Here is an 18,780-nt window from a genome sequence, read left to right on the forward strand (position 1 = left end):
TATGAGACACTAGGATCATATTGGCCAGTATTGGCAACATAAGCAGTAAAGATCAGTTTCTTTAGAATCTGCATATTGTTGGATGTTTGCAATTGAAGTATGTAGCTAAATGTGATAATATATTGTATCTGATGTGTTATAATTGTTGACAAGGTTTCTGTATGCAGTGGTGTTTTTATGTACACACTGCTTAACCTGAGCACTGCAATGTCATTTCCTGCGTGTTGCACCGCCTGGGTTTTGTGTTTTTGAATTGGTCTCCAGACAAATGCAGCAGCGTAAAATTCTGCATAAATAAACTTTTTGGATCATTTGATGAGACGTAGAGTACTTTATGTGGGTAGTTTTCTGTTATGATATGGGCAGGGTATGTAGCACACATGGGTGAGAAAGGAAGAGCATATAAAGTTAGTCTTTTATTTATGGTCATCTAATTTAATTTTTTTCTTTCTGTAATGCCATTAAATGATAGTGGAATAAATTTTGTTATGTGTTAGTCATAAGATTTAGTAAGTAAGGTAATGTTGAGATGTTCTCCTTGACAGGTACTGTAACGGCCACACGCAGGTGGTTGCTGGCATGGCAACGAAGGATTGCAAGAGCAAGAAAGGAAAAATGGTACCGAGGAAGGATGACGTCCCATCACCCACTTCTTCAGTGGATGGTCGCCTTAAGTTTTCAGACAGACTGAAGGCTCTCCTCAAATCTGGAGCCCCAGCTGCTGCTGGCACTGTCACTAAGACGACATTGGCTAAAGATGAGTCAGTGGATCAGTCAGATGATCCTTATGCGTTCAGCGAACCTGAGCCACAGGTTATCCATCTGTATCAAAATCCAAACCCAAATCATACTTATTCACGTCGCTCTGTTGCATTAACGTCTAAGCTGCGACCACCTTCATCATGTCAGAAATCTGGATTTAAAGTTGCGTCGCCACCTACGTCAGGTAGCAGCGATATGAACGCTGGGAAATTGTATCCGGCTCTATCAGCATCACTTGGACAATTATTTCCATCAAATTCTGTGGGTTTGAATTCATCTCTGACTCCTCACATACAGCCAAAGAACATTGTTATGAGTGGTGGTGGTGGTGGTGGTGATAAAGTGTCAGATGACGAGAGTTCTAAGACTATGAATAGGTTACAAGCTAAAATAGCTAGGAACAAAGTTATAGGCAAGCATAGGAAAGTTAGAACGTCAAGGCAAAGTCCCGACATTTCTCTCCGCAACACACCTTTGGCCCATACTGCCGCCAGTATGGGGAAGAACAGTTCCAGTGCTCGGACCTTATGGCCACTTCAACGTGAGAGGAGTTTGCTGGAAGAACAGTTACTTGGACTCAAACCAGAGGTGTTGCTGAAGAAAGACTCTGCAAGCCCTCCCTTGTTAGCCTCTCGACATGCGATTACATACAGACCTCAGATGAATCATTCATCCCATGCAGCGATGGCTACCATTCCTAACAAGAGAAGAAGAAGCAAAATTGTTTCAAGGCAGAATGAAGTGCCAAGACACGAAACATTGCAGCGGATACACTCGGCACAACAGGCACTGAGGGATTATTCACAGGATCTATACCCATTAGGTAACCCTACACACTTTCTTGAGTTGTTTCTCATTTCTCTAATATCCCAAACTGCTCATTTGTTCAGACTTTGTATTTCTGTTGGTGAGTTTATTTGGGGTGATTTGATGTACTTTCAGGTTCTTGGAAACTGATTAATTTCTTGAACAGGGGAGTAACTGCAGAGTACTCTGAGACGAACTGTCTACCACAGGGTTAGATATCATGTGCCAGACTTGAGGGTTTAGTGGTTAGGTCTTAGTTGTATTTTGGATATTTCTCATGGTTCGCCCTTCGACTTAGGAACTGACTGCCATGTGACCTTCCTTATGATGTTCATGATGCTTACTTCCAGATCCTTTCCAGTTTGTGCTGTGTAACCAGTGCAGTTGGAAGAACCTTGTTAAATGAGCCAGGAATCAGTCTTATACAGAATCTAATGCCATGCTTCCTGCTGGGCTAATTACAATTTAGTTACCAACATTGGTTCCTTTTCCAGTGAAACCTCCACTTGACGTTTCACTTAGGACCAGTTGTTTTGAGCACTGAAATAAGGGAAATGTTAATGGGAGTTAATTTAAATGAATGTTATTGAAGGTGATCATTGTAATTGAATTTTCAGTGAAGGAACACCTAAAATTGAGAAATGTTAAATGGGGATTCCACTGCATTGAATTCTGCTGCATATCAGATTGAACCATAAACGTAACTGTGACCTTGATTATAATTATTAGACTGTTTACTATCACCACAGAGGCCCAGGTTCAGTTTTGGTCATTTCGTGTGGGATTTGTGGAGAATGAAGCGATAATGGGACAGGTGTTTGTGCAAGCACTTCAGTTTTCCCCTGCCAGTTATTCCATTAGTGCTCCACACTCACCTGTCACCAGGAACTAGTCTGTCCCCTTTTGTGGCTGGGGAGGGAAGTGTAAGTGACGCAATGATGCAGCGGTGGTGGGTGATAGAGGAAATGATTGGAGTGGGAAGTGATGCTCTAAGATTTATTTGAAGGGACCACAAAAAGCATGGAACTCCTCTTCATGGATTCTGCAGCTCATGATGATGTAATGGGTAACCATCTTGCCTTGAATTTGAGAGTTCCTGGGCTCAAACCCCAGTCTGAGAAATGTCCCATATATGGAAGAAAACCCTTAATTAAACGTCTGTATTAAGTCCATCAGTAATGCAACAATCATTAAAATATTCACTATTTAACATTAACACAACATGTTTCAGCCACAGATGGCCATCCTCAGTTGTTTCAATGCATCCAGCTGCTACACTGCTTTGATGTGCGCTAAAATTGTGCGTTGCAGTCTACTTAAATAACAAATAATTATTTAAAATTCATTAAAATTGTTTTGATATTAAAATCTTTCGTAAAATCCTATTCCACCTTCTAAGCTATATGATATTCCAGGAAGTTTGTTTCAGCAGCTTGTCTTTCTGTTTCATTAGCCCGTTGTATTGCTACAGCTGAAATCTGTAATATGCTCCTTGCTGTGTGGCCAAAACATGTTGTGTTAGTGTTAAATAGTGAATATTTTAATGATTGTTGCATTATTGACAGACTTAATACATAGATGTTTAATTAAAGATGTGAAACAGGTTGCTGAAATACAGAAGAAACTATTTAAGATGGGACTGTGGTCTTGTGATTTGTCAAGGATGGGATTCAGTGAACTGATGAGGTTTGGTAACTGGGATAGCTCATTTAGTAGAGTAACTATGTCATGGCCTGGATGACCAAGGAACTGGGGTTCAATTTCCAACAGGCGAAAGCGATTTTCTCCTTCACTGCCCTGTTCAAATTGGCCATGGATTCCGCCCAGCCTCTTGACCGTTGGGCATGTGAGGCTCTTTTTCGTGGATGTAGAGTAGCTGGGGCATGGAAGCCGACCACCCATCTCCATGTACTGTGGAGGTTAACTACACATGGAGCTATACCTCCACTCCCTTCATATGACTCCATGCTGTGGTGCTTAATTAAGCATAGGGACAACTTAAAGTTTGAGGACCACATTATCTAATGGGCTGAAACTTGATAATGATGTCTGGGTGTTACCCATAATCCTGATGCAGGTGTAGAGGTCTCTGATAGTGACGAAACCGACTCTAGATCATCTGACGAGCTGAAACTTGATAATGATGTTTGGGAGTTACCCATAATCTTGGTGTTGCAGGTGTAGAGGTCTCTGATAGCAACAAGACTGACTCTACATCATCTGATGAGCTGAAACTTGATAATGATGTTTGGGAGTTACCCATAATCCTGATGTTGCAGGTGTAGAGGTCTCCGATAGCGATGAGACCGACTCTGAGGAAGCACCAGTATATCAGAGGCATTGGTTTTCTGCGTTACTGGAGTCTGGGTTGCCATGTGAGCGGGGAAGTCGTTTGGTGCAGATAAGGTCAGAACTGCGCAGAAGGGTGAATCAGACTTGGAAGGGCATGCCTCTACTCCCATTAGGCCCTCGTGGGAGAAATCAGCATTCAAATCTGCTAGTAGACGCTCTCTTGGATTCAGCTCGGAGGCATCCTAGTCAAGCAGCTCTCTTCGTGCGATCGTCTCAGCATGGGAAGAGCTGTCATAGTCACATGAGGCACAATAGGTTGGTATGACTGTCAGTGGCCATGTGTTCCACACAGCTGTGTTACTGTGAAATGTTGAAATCTCACCACATTACACTTGATATGAAGGCACAGTTTATATTAATGTCCAACCAAAATCATGAACCCGTTATGCAGATGTTGGCTGGAAAGAAACAAAACAGTTCATGTTGACAAAAGTGGGAGGAAAGTATGGTTCATGACCAGTTATGTTCCCTATGGTAATTATAAAAGATTATAAAAATATACCCCACATAGGCTTGCTTCATTTCAGATCCTTTCCAGTTCATCATTCGTCTGTCTTCCTAACATTTGATACTATATAGTCTAGCTATAGCGAACACCATAAAATAGCCCACAAGAACAATTTATGATCCTTTCATATATTTTTGAGCTGTGATACAAAATTTTCACAGCAGTAAAGATTTAGATTTGGATTACTGGGTAATGACACTGTGTATTTGTATTTATTCCTTAATGTTTTATTAATCTGTACATCCAGTGTCTCAGACTGCACAGTGTCCGGTAGCAACAAGTGTAAAGGATTCGGTATTATCCTGGAGTCTTCCTAGAGGGACTGGGGAAAGTGGCTGGAGGAATTAATTTGAGATAATCGGTGTCCTGGGCAAGATTTGAACTAGTCACTCCCAACTATCATTACAATATTTTTATGGTTTTCCTCCATCCCTTCAGGCAGATTCCAGGATAGAATCTCAAATTAGGTGATTACCACTTCCTTCCACAGTCTTCCCGATTAATTATTTACTGTGTTCCACCTATCCATTTCTGTATGATCTGTGTTACCGGCAGTGTTGTGAAGGTACATTTGGCTTGTGTCTGCAGGTCCAAGCTGACGATGTTGGTGAAACGAATGTGCAGCTACAGGAAGGGGGAAGCGGATGCGTGCTCCAGCCTTGCACTTCCATGCACGCAGCACTGCATTCGCCACATCATGTATAATGTGGATCAACTCCTGTTCGAGCACTGTACTGCCAAGTTCTCAGACAACACGCAGTGTTGTGTGCCTGTGTTCGACATCTGTCATGAGCTCCCTCTCTGCTTGGAGCATGCAAGGAAACGGGTTAGTCAGAATTTTGTTTAAAAGCTTCTAAAATAAAAGGTTTACTTGTAGTAGAGAGATGGGAAAGTCTTGTATCGCAAGTCTTATCTCTAGTAAGCTCACTACGATGAGTGGTGCTTGACACGAGTCATTTGAACTTGTTGATACATAGAAATCTCATCACCAGAGCATAGGACAGTATGCTTTTAGGTTAAAATAGTTGAGAGTTACGTTAACAGTTCAAAATAACATTCACCAAGAAATCGAGAGCAGATTAAATTTAGGGAATGATTGCTGTACCTCAGTTTGGAATCTTTGACATCTCTGTGCTATCTAGAAATGTAAAGATTGTAACATCACCTCTTGGTATGTATGAATGTGGAACTTGGTCTGTGACATTAACGGTGGAACATGGACTGAGGGTGTTTGAGAACAGGTGCAGAGGAGATCTAAGAGGGAGGAAGTGACAGGAGGCTGGAGAAGATCACATAATGGGGAGCTCCATAATTTATAGAGTTCGGCATATGACGTTAGAGTCATAGTCACATTGCGACTGATGGTCGTTCAGTCTGTCTGTCTTGGTGTCAAGCCCTGGCTGGGGCTCATGACCAGATGTTACTTTTTAAGTGAAGTTACTGTTCTGTACATGTGGGGTGCCCTCTCTGACGAGAGGTTGGGTCTGTCATTTGTCAGTCATAGTCAACAGTATTAGTCCATTGTCACTATGTACACTTATTTTCAGTTGAATCTTATTATCTAGTAAGTATAATATATACAAGGCCTCTGTCAGTCTGGGCTCAGTACAGCAGACTATGTCCTATTTCTAGTAATATTTGCTACCACGGTAGTCTAGTCACTTGAATAGTCGCATGCCTGACCACCGCAGTTCAGCATATGTTTTCACGGTGATCAAATCAAGGAGGATGAGATGGGAGGGCATGTAGCATGTGATAGGAGAGAAGTGTATACAAAGTTTTGTCGAGACAACGTGAAGGAAAGAGATCAGTAGGAAGACCTAGGCATAGGTTGGGGGATAATATTAAAATTCGTTTTTCAGAAATAGGTTGGAAGGGAGTGGACTGGATTTATCTGGTTCAGGATAAGGACCAGTGATGGGCTTTTATGAGCGTAGTAGCGAACCTTCAGGTTTTATAAAATACTTGCACTCTGCTTAGTTGCTGAGCTACTGTTGGCTTCTCAAGAAGGACTCAGCTCCAAGGGGAGGGGTTAAGTACCCAGAAGTGAAACAAATAATTGAGCAATAAGTACTGAATGTAGTGTTAGAGGAAGGACTAGGGGTCCCTGAGAAGCGAAACCTAGTGACATTATCTTGCAGTGGAACAGCATTTGCTCTAAGTGCTGTGGAATATACCGTATTTACGCATGTATAGGCCGCACATTTTTTGCCAAATATTCAAGAGGAAAACTGGGGTGCGGCTTATATTCGAAATATTCAAAATCACACTTCATTTAAAAAAATTAACGTTGCCAAATTTCGGAATAATTTCTACTCCTGAAATAATATTCCAAGAAAATTATTTTTTCTATAATTTCTGTCTGAAAATTGTGCTGTGGCCTATACACGCATGCGGCCTATACATGCGTAAATACGGTACTTAAATTCCATCTTATGTACATACTGAAAAAAATGGAATGGAGGTGTGTTGTGGTTTTGGTTTCAACTTACATGCTCTGAAAGACTGTAGCTGTGAAGAAATTTAAAGTGATTGACATACGTTTAACAAGAAGTTCTGGGAAGAACTAATCACCTACTTTCCTACATGACACAGACTGCATAGAAAACGATGCATCCAACAATTCTTCTATTGTTATGTGTGAATTCGTTGCTGCAGTAACATTTTTAACAACCTGTCCCTAGCAGTGAAGGGGGATACACGCATGGACACACAGACTGATGGGAGATATTTGTGAAGTAGGCCATTGAGATGGCTTTGGGTTGCATGATGTATATACCAAGTTTCATAAAAATTTGTTCAGACGTTCAAAAGTTGATGGGGGGTGGGGTTAAACAGCTTGGCTTTCTCATAAGCTTACTTTTATCTTTTTCAAAATAGTGGAAGTAGACTAAATTGTTTTATTGCGGGCAGCTGCAAGTTGAGGTGACTAATATAAGATGTAGCGGATAATTAATCATGAAGTAACTAAAATTTAATCGACTTAATCTTTATTATCTGGATTTCAATTTCCCACTAATCAGGCTTTAAGCTTGTCAGTAATGTGATGCAGAAGCTCTTGAAGACTGCGTGTGCTGGTACAGCCGTGCGATGCTTGGAAAAGACATACAGCATCACACATTGGAACTTCCGTTTAATTGTCCTCCATTTACAGCTTTCTCTCACTTAACGTTCAGTCTCAGCGATGTCAGGCCAGTAATCTGAGTGTTACATTTCTGCCATTTAAGGTTTTCCTCAGTTCACTGTTGGAATCCACTGCTTCCCTAAGAAATCTGAAAAAGGGGCTTCACTGTATGTGTGTTAATGAGGCAAATGTGAGAATGGCTTTTTCAGTTCAAGCCAAGCTCAGCTTGAGAAATTTAAAGCAGTTCGGTAACAAGAATACTCTATATTAGACCTTTCACTGTAATCACAGTTTATATGTAACATGAACCACTTGTCACAGTGCTCTAAATTTTACTGCTAACTCCTTCTGTTATCAGATCCAGTTTCAGTGAGATGCTGTAATAAACGGTATTTAAAAAACTACAGTTCTGTGGCCATGCCTTTTTTCATCATGGGCACAGAGAGAGATGCTAGTGTCGCACTTCATTGTGATTCCAGTGGATCGGGTAGTTCGTGTACTGTTGAGCAAAACAAAAGCAGTTATTTGAAAATTCTTGAAGTTCAAAACTGACAAATCAGCTTTTATATCAGGGTCGCTCTTTATTTTTTTCTCACTTTCTCAATTTGGTCTAAGAAAATCAAGACTCGCATATGCCTGATATTAACTCTTTGCTGTCATCTGTTAAACAGTTATTACACAATACTTTTCCCATACAGGACCACTGTTGGAAGCCTGCTACTGTCAACTTCTGAGTTTCCTGCCTTGTTACGATCTCATACTAAGTGTTTTATATATATACAGGGTGTTTCACGACTTTAGGGCATAACTGCAGGAGGTGATTTCCTAGGTCTTTGTGATCAAGAAAGTTCATATAAAGATGTGTCCGATTTTGGATGCTTGCGGAGTTATGACCGTTTTTTCATTCCCATACACACCCTCGTGTGAACCGCGTTTTATCATCTGGCGGGTCGCTATTTTTAGCCAGCTACAGACAGAGCATTCTCGTTGTCTCAACACTTGAGGGGTACCTAAGGCGTGGTGGGTTGGTGTGTCCCGCGCAGTTCACAGCCGAGCGGCAGCCTGTGTTGCAGCTGGTGGTGGCATTTTAGAAAATCAGCTTTAAGCACCAATAAATTCAAATTAAAGTTAATTTCATGAAGTTAACTTTACATTCATACTTTAAATGTATCATGTATTATGCTGGTTTATTATTTTGTTCCGTTTATTGTCAGTAATCGTTACCTTCTATTCTGAGTTTAAAACGGTCATAACTCCGTAACCATCCAAAATTGGACACATGGTTATATGAACTTTTTTGATCACAAAGACCTAGGAAATCACCTCCTGCAGTTATGCCCTAAAATCGTGAAACACCCTGTGTATATATATATATTTCCCTAATATTCTGTGACATTGCTTTTTGTAACTCACATTTCAGAACAGCAGGTGGTGGGTGTGTAATATTTTCCTGAACTTTCTGTGTGCATGTTATGTATGTTTGCTTCCATTGTGGCTGCTGTGAGTGAACATGAAATGGATGGGAAGGGGTAAAGTGGCAGCTATTTATGTTTGTTTCCCCTCCCCATCCCTCATTTAAAATTTTTCAGGAAGTCTGTACCTGTATTTGTGCCATTATTGTGAGAGCTTATCTACATAAGGATATGTGACAGACAGAGAACCTCTAATCAGTGAAGAGGCAATAACAGGGCTTGTTCCAGGACAACTATGATAGGATGTGTGCGGAAATAAAGCCAAAGAAGGTGCGTAAGAAGGCCAAACCGTCAGCTATGACTCGGCCAAGTAAGCGAGGGAAGAAGAAGCGTAGAGTGCAACGTCCACCTGAGCCGCCTCCATCTGATTCCATGGATGTGCAGGCAGATCAAGAGGAACCATGTGGTGAGTCTTTATTCCATAATTGGACGTCCCACATTCAAGATTGGTTCCTGCACCTAGTCGAGCACAACACCGTGAACACGTATTGGGCAGCAGGACATTCTTAACCTTGTCACTTGCTAGTCTGGTTGAGGGTTTTTGAGGTTTTTCAAAGCCCTTCCATACAAAACCGTGAACATTGCCTTAGATTAGAACATGACTGCTGTCTTCCTTGTCATTTAGAATTCATCGCTTACTAATCATTCTACCATTGATGCTGTGTAGTTTGAGTTACTGAGGGGTTATTAAATAACCCATAAACAAATAAATAAATGAGTTGTGTCTTGTAACAGAGATCTTGTGCTATGTATAAATGTTTATTATGGATAGGTTTGTATAGTGAAGATTGTGTGCCCCTGACCAAAAATGTATGTTACATAATTAGTTCCTTAAGTTTGATGGAGTTCGTTACATGAATGTAATGGTTACAGAAATGGTTGTGGGGGCATCATCTCCAGCTGAGAGCTTGGTGGAACCGTACATAAAGGAGGAGGCCACGAACAGTGTAATTGCGGAACAAGATCTGCAGCAGATCCCCATCAAGGAGGAACACCAAAGTAAGTAGCTGTCACTGTCATTACTGTGCACCCCGGGGACCTTGACAATTTCTGTTTCAGAATCACAGATTAGAGGTAAATCCGTCTCTCGCTGAATATTTCGCATGTTCTAATTCAACGAGAATGTTTTTCCTTTATTTTTATTCAGTCTACCACAACACAAGTCTTACGTGCTTTTTCTAAAACATCTTTGAGTGACAGGTTGTTACGTCACCATTAGAAGGGTACTAGAAGCAAAATTGCCGTACTGGAGATCTCGTTGAACACACAGGAATTCTCTTATGTAAGGCTGCGTACTCAAGGTATGAGACACCTGAAAGGATGTTACAGGCGAAGTATATTTGAAGCATAGTACAGTTCTCATGTTGGCGGCACACTAACCACATGACGTTCATGGTAACAGTGGGGTGTTTTGTGAAAAACAGTGCCTACAGCAAGACCTTGTGTAGCTTGCTGTGTGTAAGTTTTTGAATAACCAAATTTGTGGGGATCTAGGACGAGTGTATATGTGTTTTTGCAGGTATGGACCTTCACCAGCAACAGCAGCAGCAGCAGGTTGAAGTTGAAGTGGAGGAAGAAGTGCTTGAAATGGCTGAGGAGCTGCCTTTGGACACGGCAGAGTTGGCTAACCAAGCATCAAGACTCTTGGAAGAGCATGACCTTACCAATGTCCTTAACCAGATTCCAGCTGATGCTTTCAATGACCTTTTCACAGGTAGGTGCTGAACCCTGTAAGTAGTTGTTGGGCTGCCCATTTATTTTGTGTTAACTCATTCTCTTCTTCCAGCATTACTTCTCTTTTGTACAGTGTCAGAAGTTTTCTCTCTTACCCCAATCTTTCCTCTTCGGTTTCTTGTCAGTTCATTCCTCTCTTCTTGTCTCTTCCAGTGCCTTGTTGAACTGTCTTGTTCTGTGTTTTTCCACGGGCCTCTGCCCTGTAAATATGAATTCAATGCCTCTCTCAGTATCCTTGCTTTGTCCATTTTTTTACTCTGTGAAGGCATTGTAAGTGTTCCTGTTGTAACTCTGTTAAAGAATCTTGAATTTTGACTTCTCAAAGAGTTATGTATCTAATTCCATCTTGTTTTAAGTGCAGCATTTCTGAAAACGTGTATCCAGTGCTTCAGTTTTGCTTTTGTTTCCCTTTATAGGGATTCATGTTTCTGCATTGATTGTTAATATCATTTTAAAACAATATTGCACCATAGCATCCTGTTTTGCGTCACTTGTTTATTCCTGTTAGTTATTAGCTGTCTCACACACAACATGACACAATAGGATGCATGGGTGCATAGTTGTGGGCATATTCCAGAAATTAAACTGAAGCACAGTAGTTTCATCAGCAATTTAGAGACACCTGAAGATGACCAGTGTTGTCTGTGCATACACCAGAGATTTTAAAGTTTTAAATTTTAAAAGGTTTTCAAAGACAAGTTGCACATCAGATGGCTGATAGTTAAGAGGAATAAATAATTTTAAAATATTCTTTTTAGATTGCAATTTTGCATGGCAGTGAGTCCCAAAATTACAGTCTTCTTGGATGTGGCACTGTATTGTCAGGGAGATAGGTACCAGTGTTATGGAGGAACCTGCTGCCTCCCTCTTCAGGGTAGAAGAGGTTGGAAGGAATATGAATGTAAAGCTGTTGCTTACAGCAGCTGTTACATAGAGAATGGACTGCGTGTGATCTAAGGTTTTCACAGTGAGATGTCACACAACGTAGATAGGTGTGAATGTTTGGGAATAGGTAGCTGCTTGCTTTCTACACCCTGAAGGTAGAGACAGTGGGTGTCACTCTTGAGTGACCGCTTCTCTTGCAACAAGATCACACTTTAACACTTTGACCCTGAACATGGAGACAGGATGGTCTTCTGAAACACTGGTAGCCGCCTACTGCAAGGGGCCGCAACCCAGGATCTGAACACGTTAGGCTACACTTGGATTTGGAACATGACAGAGGTGGTCAAATCCCACGATAATTACTACAGTCGTGTATCACGCTTCTTGTGAACTGGTACAGTAGTGGACTCCTTCCACTGATCAGGCAGTTGTTTCTTATTCCAAATAAAATTAATTAGCTTGTGGATCTTAGAACATAATATTTCACCTCCTGCATGAATCAGTTCTGTCTGAATTTGATCACTACCTGGCGATTTATACCTTTTCAGTTTTTGCAATAGCAATTTCAATCTCAAAAGGGCTAGGATCAGGTACTAATCGCTCAGCTGTGTGCATTTCTATCTGCCTAACATCATGACCCTGTGCACATTCACTAACTGAGAGAAGTAGTTGTTCCACCTATTCAAAATGTTGTGGGAATCTGCAAGCAGATCACCATTCTTATCCTTAACTAAGTTACTTCTAGGTTGGTAATCCCTCTTAAATTCATTTATTCCTCTATACAGGTCTCTGATGTTTTTGTTCTTACTGTTTGTTGCAAGGTCACCAATTTTGTCTTTCATATATTCCCTCTTTTTATTCCTGAATATTGTTCAGATTATTGCCATTCATTTTGCTTGGATCCTGTAAGCACTGCTTTTTGGCTTGTTTCTTTTTGTCTAATAATTTTGAGCATCATTCATCAAGCCATTGCTTATGCTTCTTCATTTCATAATAACCTAGACTCTCTTTGGCAGAAATTTTGATATTCTGTCTCTTAGTTTCCAAAGCTGTATTAATATCCACCTCAGTGTCTCAGTTTTCCAAAGCTGCGAACTTATTTGAGATTTCAACACGATACTGCCCCTTACCCTCTATCTTGTTTAATTTCTTGAGATTGAACCTCTCCATATGAACTCTGTGCATTGTTTGTTTGCTCACTGCCAGTCTTTCCCTAACCCTTGCCACCACCAGGCAGTGGTCAGTATCACAATATGCTGCCCTGAATGATCGGACATCAAGTATACTTGAGTGCCGTCTCCTGTCTATCAAAATATGGTCTATTTGATTGTGTATCTTCCCATCAGGAGATGTCCAAGAAAATGTATGGACATTACGACGTGGGAACATTGTACTTTTGACAGTAAGATTTTTTGATGTGACAAAGTTTGCTACTCTAACACCATTATCATTACTAATTTCATGCAAACTGTCATTTGCAATCGTTGGTTTGAAAATGTCTTCCCTCCCTACTTTGGCATTGAAATCTCCTAACAAAATTTTCATATGGTATTTGGAGAATTTATTGAATACATGTTCTAGTTCTTCGTAGAACCCGTCTTTCATATCATCAGTTTTGTCCTTTGTTGAGGCATGAACATTCAGAGTGATGAAATCACACCAGTGACCTCTTAGTATTGTGTATGACAACCTATCACTAACAAACTCTGCCCTCTAAACTGCTGATATGATTCTCTTATGTATGAGGAAACCTGTACATAATTCATGATTATCATTCAGAGTTACTCAGTAAGAGAAAAAGAAGAACCCAGAAAGCCACAGTTTGAATTCCCACTGCCATGAGAGTCAGGACATTTTTGTTGACCTTCTCTCTTCACAGTAAGAGTGGCAGTTTGCAGTGTGTCTGTGCTATTTGTTATGTCCATGCGGTGTACATGACCTTGTTTCTTGACAGAAGATAAGAACGGACAGTATGAGCCCACTCGTGAAGAAACTGAAGAGTTAGAGCGGGCCTTGGAAGCTGTTGACAAGGACGTCAAGTCCCTAGAGAAACTATCGCAGACTCAAGGCTTGCTTGTGGACACCTTGATGGACGAGCACACTCTAGTGCAGACTCTAGCGCAACTTCCAACTGATGTGCCCAATGTGATACCGGCTGTACCAGGTATTGTACCAGTGTTTACCACATACCATCATCATCACCATCATCATCATCATAATGGTTATGTGGTAAACTCCCCACATGCTGGTGCCATCATGGCCCCCTTAACTCATCCTATTGTAGAGGCCCCGGGCATTGCCCCAACCATTTCCATACAGACACAAACGGATATGCCCTCATAGCCCACTGTTGCCTCTCATGTCAAATTAGATCTGGTATAAGGAGCATTGTTGTGTTGTAAGGTCTCACTTACATTGTTGGCTTAACTGTAACGGACAGGCATAAGATTTGGATCACAGTCTGTTCTCTCTGCTAGTGGTACAGGGATTGAAACCTCTTTGTCTGCTTGCTGTCTGACTTCTGAATGCTCTGAGGCTCATGACATCCACCAGGTTCAGCTTATTTTGTTGGAAATTTAAAATTGTCTGTTTAATTCTGGTGTTGGACTGAGTTTACAAGAGACTGAGATATGTTTATTTTGAACATGCAGCATGCCACAAGGTTCCATTCCAATATGTTTTTTTTTTAATTATGAAATTTTTAATGAATTCTAACTTTAGGCTGGAACTTGATTTTCCGCATTTTTGACCGAGTTCAGCAGGAGAGAGTGTATATATTCAGACACAACATATCATTACGCCCATTTTCAGTTCTCTTTCTTGTCAGATTCACTCTGCCATTAGTCCAGAATGATTTCCCATACAACGTACTAAATCCAGCAGGGACCCTGAATAGTTTTGACTTCACAGTTTGGAATTTTTCTGTCCCCCCTGGACCATTCTGCTGTCAGTATTCCTGACAGTTGATTGGTCTGTTGTCCAGTGCAAATGTTAACCCCTTCACTATGTAACTTAGCTTCAGGACAACAGTGAAAGGGTGAAACTGATCATCCCTGTGACATTTCAGTCTTGAGAACTCTTCTGTGTAGTACAGATTCCAGTATTTCCTGTTTTGTGCCATGTCTTATGGTCAAGCCATTACTGTGAGTGAGACCTTGAGTTTAATGTCAGTTGACGGGGTTCTGAAGTATTATTGTGAAACTGAAAGCAGCGTACGTAGTTGTGTGTAATGATCCTGCCGAACTCACGTTGAGAAGATTGCACTTAAATTGATCTGTGTTAGGAAGTAAGGATATTTTCTGTAGAGAGCTTCAAGACTGTCTTGGTTCCTGTGAACTGCTGGAACACTGTGCACAAGGGAAGTGAGGCGAACACTTGGCAGTAAGGATGGAGTGAAAAGTGGAATGAAAAGCCTGAGACTTCTCACAATTCGATGCCCGCAGAAGAAGAGAAGGATGTTGTGATTTCTACCAAAGGAAGATTTTGATTTTGTTATGTTACTTCCTATGAACTGTCTCCATGTGATGATTAATTTACTTTCTCCGTGTATTTTTTTTTTTGACACAGTGCATTCAGTACTGAGTCTGGGACCCCATTTCACAGAGTTGTACAGTCATGCATAATAACTGTTACCAATTGAAGGTCAGCCACTACTCACAGACATTTGTTTTAGTATATGTGGTATGTATGCATACATATGTACATGTATTATCAGGTACAGGAACTGTTAGTTGCACTGTGTCTGAAACATCTTGGGGATGGGATATTATCATCAGGTAGTGACATTGATCCTTCATTTGTCATTAGAAGATCTGATTTACAACATATAATGAGAACCATGCTGCTGATCTTATTTAACACAAAGAGATTTCTTCCTTGAGGTTAAGTTACGCAAGGTATGATGCACCCTCAGTGATGTTTTAGGCACATTGTACTCAGTCCTGCATGTGATGACAGTGCATTTTTTGGACACTGCAAGGGCTTTCTTGTTAATGCTGTTGTAATGTTGTATGCCTTTTTCAAAAGAACAAGACTGATTTGTCCATTTTTTATTGCAGTAAATGATTTTATATTTTTTTTGCGTTCAGTGTAGCTGGTAAATTAGTGTGTTTGATGATATAAACTGTGCAGTGATGCGTATGTCCTACTATAAAATGTTTGACATAGTCAGTTGACTTAAGTTTCATGAACATAAAGGTACAGCTTCACACATACCTAACCTCAGCACTAGATGAAGGTGCGTGGTCGGCTTCATTCTGTGGCTGTTTGACCCTTGGGAAGAGAACCCCTGGTACCAACAAGATAGGGGGCTTAGTGAGCCCCAGGGCCATTCTTGATACATTGGAGAAGAAAATATGTTTTGTGCTGGACTTCCCTGATTCCTTGCTTGCTCAGCCTGTACCCTAGTCACGATACCAACTGAGCTATTCCATCTGTGGTTTTAGAATCTTGAGTTTCAAGTTTTTCTCCTTTAGGTTACAATACCATGTAGTTGTGAAGGTGACCTGTGTTTTTGAAGAAGCTGGTGCCTTCATCTTCCTTGCAGATGGAAGTAACAGGTTCATGTGAAATGTTGATAATCACCTTCGAGACTACATGGCTTCGTAACTCTGAAAACCATAATTTAAATTTTCGCCAGTATGAAAACCTCGAATCAGATCTTGAATTTATTTGCATTGTTTCCTGATTTACAAACTTGTTTCAAATTCAGAAATAGAAATGAATTTTTTTTTAATATGAATTCATCAAGAACTAAACATAGCAACCTCTGTTGCTGCCCGAAGGGGGCAGGTGCATGAACAGTTGTGATTGGAGAACATTACACATTCAGATTTAAACTTTAATCAATACTAAATTACATTTAATTCACTAAAATGTTTGTCAAATGTTTAAAAGGTCTTTAAAACATGTACATTCAGTGTTTATACTATGCTGCATGTTTTGGCCTGTAGCGAATTAAATGTGATTTAGTGTCGATTAAAGTTTAGATTGATACTATTGCATTATACACAGAGAACAGGACCACAGAAAATGATGCCCCAGTGCAATAGGATGCTGAAATATAACATTACATGTACAGAGTTTGAAGTCCATCCCCAGCTGCCATGAGTTCTTTGGAAAGCAGACTTTTGCATTATGGGTCGGCCTGTCTGCATAAGGTGATCATCCAACATTTGCGCCTGAGTGGGCAGTCGCAAACTGACTCTCTGTAGTAGTGTTTTAAAATGGAATGATAGTCAGATGAGCAGACATTTGGGAAGTGTCTGACTATTTTTGCCTTCCCAGATGTGAGTTCAGCCAACACTTGGGAAGTGTATGACTATTTTTGCCTACCCAGATGTGAGTTCAGCCAATACTGATTTATAAGATATGATTTTAGTACATTTTGGCTGATACAGAACATGTCACATTTCTTTTGGGGTCTTTGCTTTGATTATTTTTTGACAACCACACTAAATATTTTGATGAATTCTGTGGTAAGATCCAACATTTCTATTTCCAAAACCAGCTTTTAGACACAACCTGAACTAGTTGCAGCTGGTTCCATCTTCTGTTTTCGGAGTTGGAGGCAAAATTTTTGTTTTGTATACCCTGAGCTTCACCATTTTGTAAAGTTTTTTATCTTTTTTTTTCCCCTAGTTGAATAAAATAGAGCATTTCTAAACTTTATCTTTCCCTTTGCAGTGAAACCCCCATGTAAGGTTTTTTTTTGCATGGGGGACCAATGGATTTGAAAACTAAACATTTGAAAATCTTAAATGTGGAAAATATGACAGTGAAATTATTGACTTGGAATCATTGAAACTGATTGTTAAGTGAAGGATAACATTAAGTTAGATAACATTAAATAGGGGTTTGACTGTACTGATAAAAATATTAAGTGTGCTCTATTGGGGTGTGAGGCTGTGTAGTTCGGTACATAGGAACAATTGAAGGGAACCTGCTGCCTCCATCTTCAGGGTACAAACTGTGAATATGGAACCTGTCACCATGATTCAGCAGCAGGTTTTTTTCTGAAACATTTGTACCTTTCTACCAAACTACATGGCATCGCATCCCACAAGACCATAATCTTTTTATATTCACTGCCATGAGGACATGAAATGTTCTGTGGTATAGCGTACATTAAATGAGTTTTGTGAGTTAGTTGAGATAGAAAACCTGCATGGAATGTGGTTTCACGCTCTGATAATGGAATAAACTCAATGTGGAAGAACAAGAACAATGGTTGAAGTGTAAACAGTTGTTTATAGTGCAGCACTTAATGTCACTGTGATATCACATCTCAGTTGTTCTATGTAATACAAACTTTCACATTAACAAACTCTACATTTTACCTGCACATTGTACGTTTGCTTTGTGTGATTATCGGAATTATCACTGCTTATCTGCATGAACAGAGATAACTGACTAGTTTTTGTAACAGAGCTGCATTGTTTTCTGTGCAGTAGAACTGAACTACTACTATGTACAGGGTGATCACAAACAATCTTTTCCTTTTTAGAAATTTAATATGAAGCAGTCTGTAAGGATACAAGATCCGAACATTCAGATGTTAAACTGCAGCTGTCAGTGTTTTCTTTGACCACTTATAACACTTGATATGTGTGCCATTGGCTTCTGTTGACTTCTAATGAGGGACTGGTGAATCTTTCCACTGTGACCCCCAAAACAGATGGTCAAATGGAACTTTTTACTTTACATGAACCTGTCTTACAGAACTGTTTTATACCATGCATAAATACAAAGAGAATCAACTCTGAACTCCATTGAGTAGAGTTGTTGCACCAGTTACGTGCATTTGGTTCCAATGCTCATGGTAGAAAATTGTTGCATTTGTATGCACACATGAATTTATTTGAAACTGTAACATTCTGTGTTAATGTGTGACTGCTCAAATGTTGTATCTCAGTTTACTGCTGCACAATAAATATCCAAAAAGGAAAACATCATTTGGCCTTACCCTGTGTTATCTATATGAATCTATTTCCTCACAATTAGTGTTCATTTTATTATAAAAGTTACAGGTTAACCCAGAAATTTCTGGGTGGCATAAATCTGAATTGGTATGGAATATAATGAATTAACTTTTGCTAGCAGAAAGGAGATTAGCAGTGAAAGCTGCTTATCCTTTT

At 40.2% G+C, this 18,780-nt stretch overlaps 1 protein-coding gene across 10 annotated transcripts in view; it reads left to right on the top strand.

The window, feature by feature from the left end:
• The window catches only part of LOC111871582 (INO80 complex subunit D), a 194,333-nt gene that overhangs the window by 9,221 nt on the left and 166,332 nt on the right, over positions 1-18,780 (top strand). For 4 of the 10 annotated variants that reach the window (XM_023864788.2, XM_023864786.2, XM_023864787.2 and 1 more), the window contains 7 exons: positions 546-1,585; positions 3,849-4,176; positions 5,018-5,255; positions 9,242-9,431; positions 9,899-10,024; positions 10,545-10,739; positions 13,599-15,693. In XM_023864788.2, the coding sequence (XP_023720556.1) occupies positions 546-1,585; positions 3,849-4,176; positions 5,018-5,255; positions 9,242-9,431; positions 9,899-10,024; positions 10,545-10,739; positions 13,599-13,987 (2,506 nt within the window). In that variant the 3' untranslated portion in view covers positions 13,988-15,693. Of the gene's footprint in view, positions 1-545; positions 1,586-3,848; positions 4,177-5,017; positions 5,256-9,241; positions 9,432-9,898; positions 10,025-10,544; positions 10,740-13,598; positions 15,694-18,780 lie in introns of those variants that run through there. The other 6 variants (XM_033754313.1, XM_023864791.2, XM_023864795.2 and 3 more) reach the window with 3 other exon arrangements.

This window comes from Cryptotermes secundus, unplaced genomic scaffold (genome assembly GCF_002891405.2).
Source record: "Cryptotermes secundus unplaced genomic scaffold, Csec_1.0 scaffold1876, whole genome shotgun sequence".
Classification (NCBI taxonomy): Eukaryota; Metazoa; Arthropoda; class Insecta; order Blattodea; family Kalotermitidae; genus Cryptotermes; species Cryptotermes secundus.